At 39.6% G+C, this 13,697-nt stretch overlaps 1 protein-coding gene across 4 annotated transcripts in view; it reads left to right on the top strand.

The window, feature by feature from the left end:
* Nucleotides 1-12,395: 12,395 nt before the first annotated feature.
* LOC115098931 (mucin-19-like) overlaps nucleotides 12,396-13,697 on the top strand; it is a 308,825-nt gene continuing 307,523 nt past the window's right edge. For all 4 annotated transcript variants that reach the window (XM_029616058.1, XM_029616060.1, XM_029616057.1 and 1 more), the window contains exon 1: nucleotides 12,396-12,672. In XM_029616058.1, coding sequence (XP_029471918.1) covers nucleotides 12,633-12,672 — 40 coding nt within the window. In that variant the 5' untranslated portion in view covers nucleotides 12,396-12,632. The remainder of the gene's footprint in view (nucleotides 12,673-13,697) is intronic.

Here is a 13,697-nt window from a genome sequence, read left to right as displayed (position 1 = left end):
ACCTCGGACTTCCAGGGTGAAGCCACCTAAGTCCTAGCGACCCGGGCGTTCACAGCTCCTCTGGGGGCGTCACGGGTTTCCAGGCGAAGGTTCATCTACGGCTGTGCGTGTCTGCCTCCCGACCACTTCCCAACAGGGGTCGGCCCAAGGATCCACTTCCGGATTTCAACACTGGCTACATTCTCCTCTGACCCCGAGGAATGCCTTTAGAACTGCCCACTGTTACTCAGCAGCTAGATTTAGCTGCTCTGCGGGATAAGATTTTCATCCCTGAAAATCATCCTTCCTGTTTCTAAGGCCCAGACACAAAATTGTATATGTAATATTTATCTGCTCTAAATTATTCAAATAAATAAATATTGTGATCATTTTATTCTTGAATGTGGAAATTTCGTTCTCAGGCTTGGAGTTTGCAAAGCTCTGTTGCTTGTTAACAGGGCTGGATTTAGGCATAAGCAACACAGGCTCGGGTCTAGGGCACCAGATTCTGAAGGCATGCAAAAACGGAGACTCCCCTGCTGCTCCCTGATTTCCAGAGACAAAACCTCTCACCCCCAATGCTCATACATGGGATCTCTCTGGATTCCCCCACCTGGACACTCAGTAAATGTACATCAATTGCTGGGTCTCAGGGAAAACACTAAAAAGCTCAGGGCCTGTATATATTACCTGACTTTGGGTAATATATACAGGCCTTTCTGTTTTACTGCTCCAGCCACTCCGCCTCCAGGAAGCCTGCAGTTAGGGGAGGGGTAAGCCTGAGTGCTGGGGTCAGGGACAGAGGAAGAGAAAGAATGCTGAGGGTCATCCCTGGAAAGGAGAATAAATGGTGGTAGTGGCAGAGAGCGATAGTGTGGATTAGCAGGGTGGGGTGGGGGAAACAGAGAAAGTTAATGGAATGAGAGTGAAAGGGAATAGAATCAGGAGTAATCTAAGGAAATATTTATTTACAGAATGAGTGGTGGATGCATGGAAAGGCTTCCCAGTGAAGGTGGTAGAGATAAGGACAGTGTCTGAATTCAAGAAAGCATGGGATAAATGCAGGGGATCTCTGTGGGATTGGACGGGATTGAGCAGATGGTGTGGATGGGCAGACTAGATAGGTTATTACGTTTGATGATATGCATTATTCTTCCTTTTGCCTTCCCAAGCAGGGTGACCACAACTCAAAAGTTCCCAGATATGCCAGTCCTCTGCCTATGGCTGCTATAATCTTAAATCCGGCCCTGCTCCTTAAGTGGGTCTCCTCTCCTTTACTGTTCACTCTGTGCAGCACTATAAGTTGTAGCTCACAATGCAGCTAGAGACCCTGAGATACAAAAGACCAAGAAAGTAAAAAATAAACATGAGGACAGAAAGAATAAATCAGTCAAGAGAAACACAAAGGTTGAAAAAGGTTTCTTTAATTTTGGCCAGGGACATTTTATTTTTGTCCCCTTTCTGGTTTGCTCCTACTTTTTAAAAACTGTCTCCTTAAATGGTGAGCTCTGGCATCCCAAGTTCCTACACTAGATGAAGCCTGGAGGGGAAGTTTTCTTACAGGTCTCATCTAGCTTTCCTCCTCTCAGAGCCGATCTTATGCCAGTACTGTAGATATTTTCACAGTATGGGCAACTGGCTTTCTTTCCTCATTGGAGTCCCAAGGCTTCACCTCTAAGCACATCAGAACCCATTAGACTGGAAACTCAAATTCATGTTTTCTGTAGTGTTACGGTTTGAGCCCCTGCTGATATTTTTCAGTGCCGCTTAAAAATAATTAATTTACTCTGGGGGATATCAATTAATCCTTATTTGTTTACATTACATTGGCTTCCAATAACTTATCGGATTCAGTTTAAGATGTATACTATGACATATAAATCAATTACACAGTAATCATATGGGTTGGCTGGCAAACTTAATAAATATGAACCTATTCATACATTAAAATCATCCTCCCAAGAATTGCTAAGCACGCTTTCTGCACAGGATTACTGGCTAGCCAGAACCAGATTGAGGATTTATTCAATTATGGCCCTTATTATGTGCACTAGGTTGCCACCATAGCTGCATCAAGAACAGGATTACTTTCGCTTTAGAGGACTGAAGAGGATTGAAATCTGAGGAGAAGCGATGGATTGTGCAAGATATGTTTTTATTGTGTGAATGTTGTAGTTTTATAATTTGGTTTTTAGCTATGTTTGCTGATGTTATGAATGTTATTTTGTAATCTGCGGAGAACAAAATGGATCATGCAGAATAAGATGTAATAAGTAGATCTGGATCCTGATCATTGAGAAAGTTATCTGGCTCCCCTCACCTCCACTTTTCTACTGGGTGGGCATCACAACTCTCTGGCCCTAATTTTGAACTTGGGATGGATTTTTTTTTCTTTTTTTGTGTTTCGTGTTCAGCCTAGCTGTCCTCTCTGCAAGCCTTTTGCACTTAGATTTGGCAGAATTGAGCCCTTTAAACTTTTCCTTTCCTTGTGCCCATGAGAAAAAGTCCTTTGGTAAACAGGAGGTGAGAGGATTATCCTACACGCTATATAACAAAAAGCTAAAAGCCTCCAAGAATCTTTACCGTGAACTTTTTTTTTTTCCAAGCATCGAAGAATGTGCGGAAACAAAACTGCAAGCAAAACATAGACATTTGTTCCTGAGCCTACCATGTCTGTTTGTATTCAAAAGGTTGGCATTCATTTCTTCCCCAAACAGTGTTACATGTGTTTCTCCCACAAAACCTATACCCCAGCCCAAAAAGTTGCAAAATCCTGGGCGGCTGGATTTTTTCATTTAATAATGGTATGTACCAGAAGCTCTTCAAATAATATTTACTTTCCAGGGTGGAGTGTGGATACTCTGCTCATGGAGGGTTTAATAAACTTTTAATTGCTTGTTTCTTATTAATGCATTTACATCTGGCTCGAGGTCAACTTTCTACTACTTTACTTTTCAATGACTTACTTTTGTTAATTAAATAGTCATACAGAAGACAGGAATAAGTTAAAACATCTCAAGGCAGTAGCGATATTCTAAAAAAAAAGTACTAAGTTGAGTAGGGTTCAAGGGAAAGATGATGTGGGAGGTGGGGTGATGACTGGGCCATGAGGGAGAAGGGTGGGTGCATTTAATTTCTCTCCACCATCATCCATTTGACTGGTGCGAGACTGACTCAAACCACCCTCCCGACTTGTCTCTCTCTTAGCAAACAGCAGCTCTTCTCCTCCTGCAAGGCCCGGAAGCTGATATCCTCTTTGGCTTACATCATCCACTGCCTCGTCCAAGTCTTCAGCCTGTGCAGACCTCTGATGCCAATACTTCCTTCTTTGGCCTCTGTGGATCACTGATGCCCCCTCCTTCTCTTCAGCCCTCACAGGCCACCCACGACAGAATGTTCCACATCAGTAACATGGCATGATCCAACTCAAATTTACTACTGTCTCTAGGTTTACTTAAAAATGCAAAAATACTTAACATTCTGGTTATATCAAATCAGGTACAAAAGATACTCCAATTATCTATAAAGCAGGGGCACCATTATATAGTTTTGACATCATTAACTTTTATGGATTAGATTAGTTTAAACGAGCATCCATTGTTCTGAAGAAGATAATCCACTCACTTTCTACCTATAACTGGAATTTCATTTGAGCAGGCTCAATGTGCTAGATCCTTAGCAATTTGTTTTTCTCTAGGAGAATGTGTTAGCTAAGTATTCTAAAAAAAAATTCCTATATATATAGTATTTCAAGCCTTTACAAAATAATATTACAGCTTTTCTAGTTCAGACAGCCATCAGAATGGCATAAAAGAGACACGTTTTGTTTTTCTACCTATGAGTTAAGAAGTAGGAATGTATTATGTATAGTCTTTGTAGGAAGGCAGCTTGGGACCGCTGTATGTTTTATCATACATTAAGAAAAGATAACATGAATGTGATGCATATCTACTGCCGACAGGGCTGGTGCTTCCATTAGGAAAACTAGGCAGTTGCCTAGAATGCTAGAATTTTGGGGGCAGCAAAATCCTATCAGAGTTAGGCCCAGAGGTGTGCTATGCCAGAGCCAATAAAACCGGTACAGGAAGTACTATGTTAGAGCTGCCACCAATATATAATTTAGAGGAGGGGGTTGCATGATTGAAGATTTGCCTAGGGCACCAAATACTCTTGCATTGGCCCTGGCTGCCAAGTTGATTCAGTTAGGCCTAGGGAAGGAAAACAACTGTTGCTACTGAGGCAACCCCCACCAGCCAAAGAATGGCACTGAGGAAGAGTTTCCAAGAGTTGTCTGAGCCTGCCAGTTTGGGGAGAATGGACAGTGAGATAAAAATAAAAAATAAAGAGCAATATGTTGAGTTATGAGGGAGAGGTCTAAAATGGATAGTTTGCCCACAAGCTATTTTCATCTCTGTGTACCATCCACTTGATGCCTATGTAGTGCTCCTATACAAAGAAAACTCCCTGGCAAGAAAAAGAAATATTTTACACACAGACCAAAACACCGACTTGTCCGAAAAATGGAGGCAGAGGACTACACAACATATGTTTGGAAAAGGTACTTGCAAAGAGAGGTTAAAGGTCAAATGTAAAGATTGGGCAAGAAAAGTGCAAAAGGCATTTAAGTGGGTTTGCTTGCACAACTGTGCATACCTTTTAGTTTCAAGAATTGAGTTCTTGCAACTTCCAGAAGGGGAAGGTTTCCACCCAAACAAATACTGTCCAAAAACAAAATATCCACACAATTAGCACAGGTAGACTTTTCCTTAATTCTTAAATTTAGCCCTTTCAGGCTACCATCATTTTGTGAGCTTCTGGGTAGCCAGCATATTACTGTTACATCTTCATTCACTTATAAAGAGACTGGGAATTTCATTAGAGGGCTATTACATTAAGAACATAATTTGCCACACTAGATCAACTCAAGAGTCCATCAAGTCCAGTATCCTGTTTCCAACAGTAGCCAAACCAGGTTACTGGTACCTGACTGGATCCCATGCCATGCTGCCTACACCCAGGCATAAGCAGTGGCTGTCCCCGTCTACCTGGTTAATAATGGCTTACGGACTTTCCTCCAGAAATTTGTCTTCATTCTAGCTGAAGATGCGAGGGTGCTTAAGGGCGCAGGTGACTTGGCATGGGGAAAACTGATGAAAAGGTTCAGATATAGTGATAAAACTGAAAAGCTCAGATTGAGGCTGTTCATGCCTATGTTTGGTAATTTCTAGAATTTGACAACATCAGGCTTGTAGGGCTTAAAGGGCTGTCAGACAGGGATCTCTGTAACTATGCAAGTTATGGATGTATTTCCATTGTGTTGCTTATTGTACATTTCTACAAAGTCAATCATTTCTCAAAGCACATTCAGTAACAGAGAACTAAAATATACATCTTCTGAATTTGTTTACTTAAATTATGTGTGTTAGTTTCTTAAGTGCCACCTAGACCCTTGAATTCGCGGCATATAGATTCCTAAATAAATGAATGCTATGGCCAACATGCAGATAGTGCTTAAAGAAATAAAATACAATGGCTGAATAGCATTTCACTATTGCAGATTCTCATTCTGAGAGAACGCAAGTTAAAGGGATAAGATGTTAATACTTGACCGAAATTACCGAATTTAAAATTTAAAATGTTTTAGGTGGTGGGGTCATTTGAGATCTAAAATTTGTTTTCCTTGATGGCCAATTTATTTCAAATGGTTAGTTTCATAAGATTCTGTATCGTTTATTCCGTGTGACACCCAATTCCATGGCATGGCCATCTACCTACTGTTTTAAGGTTTAAGGTTTATTTGTGCTTATATACCGTTGTCTCGGCATAGCCTTCACAGCGGTTAACATAGCAAAAATACAGTAAAAGAAAATTACAAACAATAATAATAATAGAAGATAAAATTTAACAAGTAGGAATAAAAGATATCTTAATAAAATATACTGTAGTTATTTATTTATTTCAAAGCATTTCTTGACTGTTTACCTAAGCCTACATAGGTCTCCCAAAAGTGGTAATGTTGTGCAAAACTAACTTTACAAAGAAAAATAGCGCAACATTTAAGACAAAATCGTGAAAAGACTAATAAACACACAGCCCCCTCCCTCCCCCATTCCCCCCTGCTAGCTTATATTAAGGTTTCCATCGAAAACAACCATGTCTTAAGTTTCTTTCAGAACAAAAGATATTCTGCTCTGCTTTAATGTGAATGGAGAGGTTATTCCATAGCAGAGAAACATAAGAACATAAGAAAATGCCATACTGGGTCAGACCAAGGGTCCATCAAGCCCAGCATCCTGTTTCCAACAGTGGCCAATCCAGGCCATAAGAACCTGGCAAGTACCCAAAACTAAGTCTATTCCATGTAACCATTGCTAATGGCAGTGGCTATTCTCTAAGTGAACTTAATAGCAGGTAATGGACTTCTCCTCCAAGAACTTATCCAATCCTTTTTTAAACACAGCTATACTACCTGCACGAACCACATTCTCTGGCAACAAATTCCAGAGTTTAATTGTGCGTTGAGTAAAAAAGAACTTTCTCCGATTAGTTTTAAATGTGCCCCATGCTAACTTCATGGAGTGTCCCCTAGTCCTTCTACTATCCGAAAGAGTAAATAACCGATTCACATCTACCCGTTCTAGACCTCTCATGAGGGGCTACAATAGAAAAAGCTCTGGCACACAGTCCAGATTTCATCTGTACCTTGCATGACAACTTTGCATGATGTAAGCACTGATTTTGGTTTACAAAATTCTGCATTAGTATTTTTTCTCTTTCTGTGTTCTAAGGCTCTGTCTTTGTACTATGTGTTATAAGCCCCTTTATCCTGTGTTGTAAACCCGTTATCATATAATTATTCTCTCAGAAATTCCTGTGCCAATATTGCTTCTGTGTGACAAGGGCCATTTTTCTGCAGATGATATTGTCCTGCATCAATATGCTGCACAAGGGACCAAATGTACTTAGAATTGTTCCCTTAGATGCAAAGGATCTGATTTTCAAAAGCATTTACACACTTAAAAATGGGTTTTGCACATGTAAATGCACTTTACCCATGTAAGTGGGCTTTTGAAAATTGCTACAATATATGCCATTGAATTGTCCATAGGATTTTCCCATGTAAGTACACTTTATTGAGTAAATAGCTTTTGAAAATCGCTACAGTAGTATTTGTATTTACATGTGTAACTTATTTTAAAACGCACCTAAAAATGAGAAAAATCTTTTGGTTCATCTGGTCCATGTTCTTGTATCAGTACTCTGAATAAGACATAAGGTTATGCAGATATATTCTGTGGCCTGCAGATGACATATCGCCCTGTATCTGAGCTCTTTCTATGATCAAGCTCTGAGTCTGTGGGATGAATTTTGGGGTGAATTTTAAAAGCCCAGGGCGCTCCCAAGCCGGCAGATATGCACAGAGGTTGGGCCTGTGCAAGCTGCGAGGATTTAAAAAAGCGCCTACGTATGCGTGTATTTCCTGGGCCGCACACAACATTTTTTCCCAAGAAAGGGGAGGGGTGTGGGCATTCTCTGGGTGGGGCATTGGTGTTCTAGGATTTATGAATGAAACCAGTGTGTAAATGCGCACACAAGTGCGTAACTTTACTTCTGCTATGGCTGGCTAATCATCGGGGTTTTAAGGGTAGGGGGCTAACAGGGTAAAAGGAAGGCTCATTAACTAGGGGGGGGGGTTAGGAAATGCTATTCTTTACCTGGGTGTACTGGGAATGAACTGGAAAAACTGGTAACTGCGTCGGTGCGCATGTCTACTAAAATCCCCCCATTTATACGGTAGAGATGGAATTTGTGTGCACATGTACGCATCCATATAAAATTGTGCATACATGTACACAGGCACAGCCAATGTTATTTCATGTGTGCATATATCTGCGTAGGTTATAATATGGCTGTTTCCATTGGTGTGAGCCAGTATACGTGCGTACGTGTGCCCATGCGGCTGTTTCAAAGTTACTGTCTTACTAGATCACAAGGACCTGTTTCTCTATACTTTCTACAGGATGCCTTATGGATCTAAATTTTCATATATATATATATATATATATTTTAAATCTCTTTCAGTATTTTATTCTCCAATGCAGACCTCTGCTATTGCATTCTTTCACAGAGATCCAAATGGGCTAAGATGTGCTAATCTTTTTTACCTATAGACACAAAATAGGAAAAAGACTTTACTACATTGGGGTGTTTGTATAAATGAGAAAACTGGTTAGCACATTTGGCCAAAAGGCATTAAAGGCAGCCTGGTAGGCTGGGGAGGAGGTGTCCCTCTTTAACTTTAGCCCTTTCGGCTAGGTTAGACAGATAGCTCAACCCCTCCCCGGAATGCCCCTGAAATGCCCTTTTTTTTTTATCCAGCTAAATTATGGCCGGCTAACTGTGTACCCAGCTATAATTCGGCTGGATAAGTGGCTGAATAAGCTACATTTTCCTAAATGGCGATTGAATAATTCACTCTTTATATACATCCAGAATGGAATCCGAATAGCTCCACAAGGGCTGCACCAGAGAGGGATCTGCTCGAGTAGCCACGGAGGCCAGCAGAGCAAAGGAGCATACCCATTTGACAGTTTCCCTCTGAAGGGGGCTTACTGGCCTCTAACTCATTTTCAGTCTCTCTGACTCTGTCCCCCTCTTCCTGTGTCCTTCAAGCAGCCTAAATATGTCTATGGAGTAGTGGTGCTTGATCTGATGCCTCAAAGACCTTGCAACTGACTCCCATAGTTCGTGTTCCTCTCCCGCCATCCCAGTGGACTCAGATGCTGCAGGACCTTTCAGCGGCAAGGCCCGTGAACCATCTGAAGTGGGGGATGAGGAACGAGAAGAGCTGCGAGGGCAGGAGCACTGCCTGTGGCTCCTGCGCTTGCACCTGCTGTTCTGATCACTCTTCGCCACTATCGCCAGGGAGGAATTTTAATGGCCATAGACTCCCCATGTACCACAGAAGGGGGCGCTGCTCACTACTGCTGCCATTGCCATCGAGGCTAAAATTGGAACCGGAGGCAGTTCTGCAATGGGATCACTGGCACAGGCATCTAGGGGAGGATCAGTAGAGAACAAGGAAAACTGTAGAGCAGACTGAGTCGAGGTGGGGAAATGCACATCGGGCAGGCTGTGCATGGTAGAAGGAGGGGGACCCACGCCTTGTCTGAGAATGACAGGAATAATATGATGTGTATCTCCTGGGGCATGGACACGTTAGAGATGGGAATATGAGCTCCTGTAGGGGAGGGGGGGGGGTGACAATATTCACTCTCCAGAGGTCTAAATGATTTTTTGGGAGAATCTAATTCTCTAGTCCTAGTGTTACTAAAATATTTTTCATGGACAGAATGGGGAAGGGTTAATGAGAGCGTGTGATAACAGGGATGTCCTAGGAGTGAATAGCCATGTATGTTACCCAGTTCTTCTATACAGCAACTCAGCCCACAGGACTTCAATACGCCCCACAAAGACAGTTACATCAGTTTGTAGAAAAGAAAGACTTGGCTCTCGCGATTCATTCCTTAGTTACAAATCAAATAGATTAGCCTCCCACTAAAATGTTCTAGCTTCAGCAAAACACAGTTGTGAGGCTGTTATTGAGGGTTTAAGAGTAATGGCCATGACACCCTTATTCTGAAGGAGCTACATTGGCTGTCTGTGGAGCTTTGGTTACAATTCAAGGTCATTTTAATGATGTATAATTTTTTCCATATAGCGACCACCAACATACCTGATGAATCTGTTGTCATATTATATCCCAGAGAGCAGCCTCCGATCCTCTCAACTGGCTCTTTTGGCTACTCCCTCCTTAGTGATGGCGAAATTGACAGCATTTGTTCACTTGTTATGCTGCAGTACTGTGGATGTGTTCCCTGGGAATTGTGATAGGAAACAAGTTATTCACCATTTAGAAAAAGAAATTAAAGGTATGCCTGAACGAAAAAGCACTTGGCCAGTAGTCCTGGGATATTCTGGCAATGTGCAGATACAGAAGCTTCTTTTATTATTGTTTGCACAGTGGTCTGTGTGATATTGTACATTTGGCATACATGTTTAAGGATTTTTATTTGTGTATATCTGTGTTTTTAAATTGTACCTTGCTTTGATGCATTGCGAGAGGCGAGACACCAAATTATTATTATAATTAAATAAAATAAATTGATTGAGACGGTAGTCCATTACCATATACTGGCACCAAAATGAAAGATTAACATTTTTTCATTTGGAAGTTGTATGCTCCCACTAGATCTAATAACTTTTTATATTTTTTAGATAAATCTGAAGTATTTTTTTATGGCAAAGTAGAATGGCTATATAGATTCTTAAGTTATTGTCTAGAACAGTGCACCCAATTAGTGTTTATTGCTTAGATTTATAACTCGCCTTTCCACTTATTTGCATTCAAGGTAAGAAACACACAAGTTTGCAATACCTATAACTCACAACAATCAGATAATAAAGACATTCTTTTTTAAAGACATTCTTTTTTTATTAATTGTATGAGTAAATCAATCCCCTTCCCATATTAGATTCCAAGTTTTCACTTGAATGAGAAAAAAAAATACAGCATGGCAAAACATTAAATAGATCAATAACAATGGATTTACCCCGAATCCCTCCCCATCCTACCCCAACATGTTCAACTACCAACTACTTCAACAGCTTAAAGATAAGAGACATCCATTCACAGATCAACACAAATACAGGAGCACCCTGTTCTTCATTACTCTTGTTTTATTGCCATCTAAGGTGTATGGTGTGTTTTTCTTATTACAGAAATGAGTTCCTTTGCCTATAATCATCCATACTGATATAAAATACATACCATATAGGGTATCACAATAAATAACATATTTACATTGTGCAATAATAATAAAACTACTCTCCATAGAGTTCAACCCTCTAAATGGCCCATGATTACAGGAAATAGCTAAAAGCAATTACATTAAGTACAACACTGAAAAAAGATTCTTTTATAAAGATCAAAAGCAGTTCTTTTCCTTTATTTTGCACATGTATTTGTTCGGTCTGCATGAAACCCTCCCCCTGATATTCTTCATATATTTGTAGAGTACGGTCTGCGCAGTCGGGGATCAGTGCAACACTGTCAAAGAAGATTTCTGTCTGTTTTCATTTTACCATTTCTATTGTTTGTGTCTAGTCCTTGCTAATCTTTGGATCCTGTAAAATGGTAAAACACAGGCAAAGAGTGTGTGTCCATGTACTAGTCAGGTAATAAGGATTGATTCTGAAAGTACAAAGGAATAGAAATAGGAGAGAAACAGGCTATTTTATTAAACTTGAAATGCTAATGGGATACGTTAACTCTCCTTGGCTTAAGGAAAAGAAAGACACAGATGGGTTACAGGTTGTCACAGAATTTTAAATTGGTAAAGCATCCTTGTTTTTCCTATCCTCTTTTTACATATTTCTAAGTGTTGAGAGTTGGGTGATCACAGCCCCACTCTGTGCCTGCCACCAGGGCAATCACATGGGCTGGGCAAACAGGGTGACCACCTGGCACACCAAGCTCCCCTTTTGAGTCACCTTGTGGGCCCATGAGCCCCAAAGGGAACGGAGGGGAGTGCGCCTAAAATCAGTCCTTGCCCTGGGCACTGGTATGTCCAGTGACTGCCCTGCTGACACCTTTGTTTGTCAGAATATTGTAGAGGTTTGCTGTTGCTTTCTGTAATCTAAAGTGCCTGCTCTTCCCTGCTGGTTCCCTATTTATTTATTTATTTATTTAATATATATTTCTATACTGGACTTCAGGTGCAAACCATGCTTGACCTAGCTTAGCTTTTGCAATTTAACAAGTTCAGGTTTTCCCATTTACTATTTTACTATGTTAACTAATAAAATAAAGCAAACTAATTTTCAAGTTTAAAAGAGAAAACATCAAAATATTTGCATTAACTCCCTAGCTCTGCAACCTAGATTGTTCTTCATTGTTCAAAATATGGGCCTTATTGCCATTTCTGCCATTCAGATTCCATGCAAAAACCTTATTAAAAAAGGGCCTGGAGTTTTTGTAGGTTGTGATTCTTTTTAAAGAACCAACCAAAAAAATGTTAGAAGTAACCGAGCTTTAGAAACCTCGCAGACCTCTTCTTCAAAAAAGGACCTGGTGAGTGCGTGCGTGCGATCTACAGTCAAGCAAGGTTATTAATATATTTTGTAATAGAAGAATGATGTGTGGATTTAATACCAAAATATTTCCAAGAGACAATTTATGTCTCTTATAGTTTAACAAAAAGAGAAGGAAAAAGGAGGAAAAGAAACCAGGGTACTTTGAAAAGTGTTTTAATTACAAGCTAGACATGAACAGAAGTGCGATCAGACTTTTAATGCAATGTTAAGAAAGATCATTTTTGAGTTTTCTTATTATTTCTCACTTTGCAGGACGGTAGACGTGACTTGCTTTTGATTTCAGAGGAAGCCTAGTAATTAGACTGTTAACAGCCTTGATGAGGATTACATACTTGGCAAAATATGCTATTTGCTTACCTCTCTGCATAACTGATTTCATCACGGCAATGTACATGAATATGACGAAACTCCAGGTATAAATTCTGAAGTTGACATTATTCTTTGACTTTTCAAGACAGAAAGTCCATTCTACGTCTCTTCTCGCTCAAGCCTTTACCATGTCGTTGACTACATTATTGCTTTTAATGCTCCTATGGGGTAAGTTCTATTTTATTTAAGGATAAATAGTATTCAGTGGCTCCATAGGTCATCATATTTCTGCATTTGTTTTTAAAAACAGCCACATATTTAAACTAATTGATCTTTATCCTTAGGGTTTAATGTCGAGACTTAAGTTTGGTTTCCATCTCCAAAGAAGAACCTTAGTGAAGTATGGGATATGTACAGAAATGTTTCCATGATTGTTGCTAATTCCTATTTAGCCAAAAGACAAAAAGCAGTGGAAACAAAGACTACCAAATAAAAGTTAGAATCTAAATTTATGTAAAGAAATGCAATGCAAGGATACAAATCTAAAACTTCTCATTAAAAATCATGTAATAACCACAAGTAAAACAATCAATAAGCCCTACTCATCATCATATATACAAATGTTCAAAGCAAATATATTTGTACTTAAAAAACTGCTCATAATTAAAACTGACGTCCAGACATAACTGCATTTTGCATTAAACATCTCCAATTCTTTTTAAATACAAATACAGTATTTTATGTTAGTTGGTATATATGATTTTGATTATGATTTATTGATTGTTTTAAATGATTTTTAATAAAAGCTTTTTTAGATATGTATCTTTGTGGTACATTGGTTTATATATCCTAACTGTATTTATTGTTTTTTTTCTTTGTTTTCCCCAGTTTTTGCCTTTTGTTTCTCTTGTTTATGGTTGTATAGCTCTCCTGTTTTGGATAATTCCCATTTCAAATCCAGCTTAGCCTAGTTAATGGTGCCTATTTTAGAGGAAAATTATTGCTAGAGCATTTTCCTTTTTGCATTCTTAAGCCATTTTGTAGCCTCCTGATCTAAATGACAGTAGTGATGATGAAGCATTATGGAAACAATTTGGACAGAGCCAGAAAGTGATACAATTCAATTTATTGCGTCCTATTAAAGTATATTAGCAATCACATGCCTGCTATGAAATGAACCGAAATCATAGCCATTTTTCAGCAGTATCCAGGGATGATACATTTTCTTCCATTTTACAACTAAATTGCTTTTT

Source organism: Rhinatrema bivittatum, chromosome 9 (genome assembly GCF_901001135.1).
Source record: "Rhinatrema bivittatum chromosome 9, aRhiBiv1.1, whole genome shotgun sequence".
Classification (NCBI taxonomy): Eukaryota; Metazoa; Chordata; class Amphibia; order Gymnophiona; family Rhinatrematidae; genus Rhinatrema; species Rhinatrema bivittatum.
This window is presented reverse-complemented; position numbering and strand designations above follow the sequence as displayed.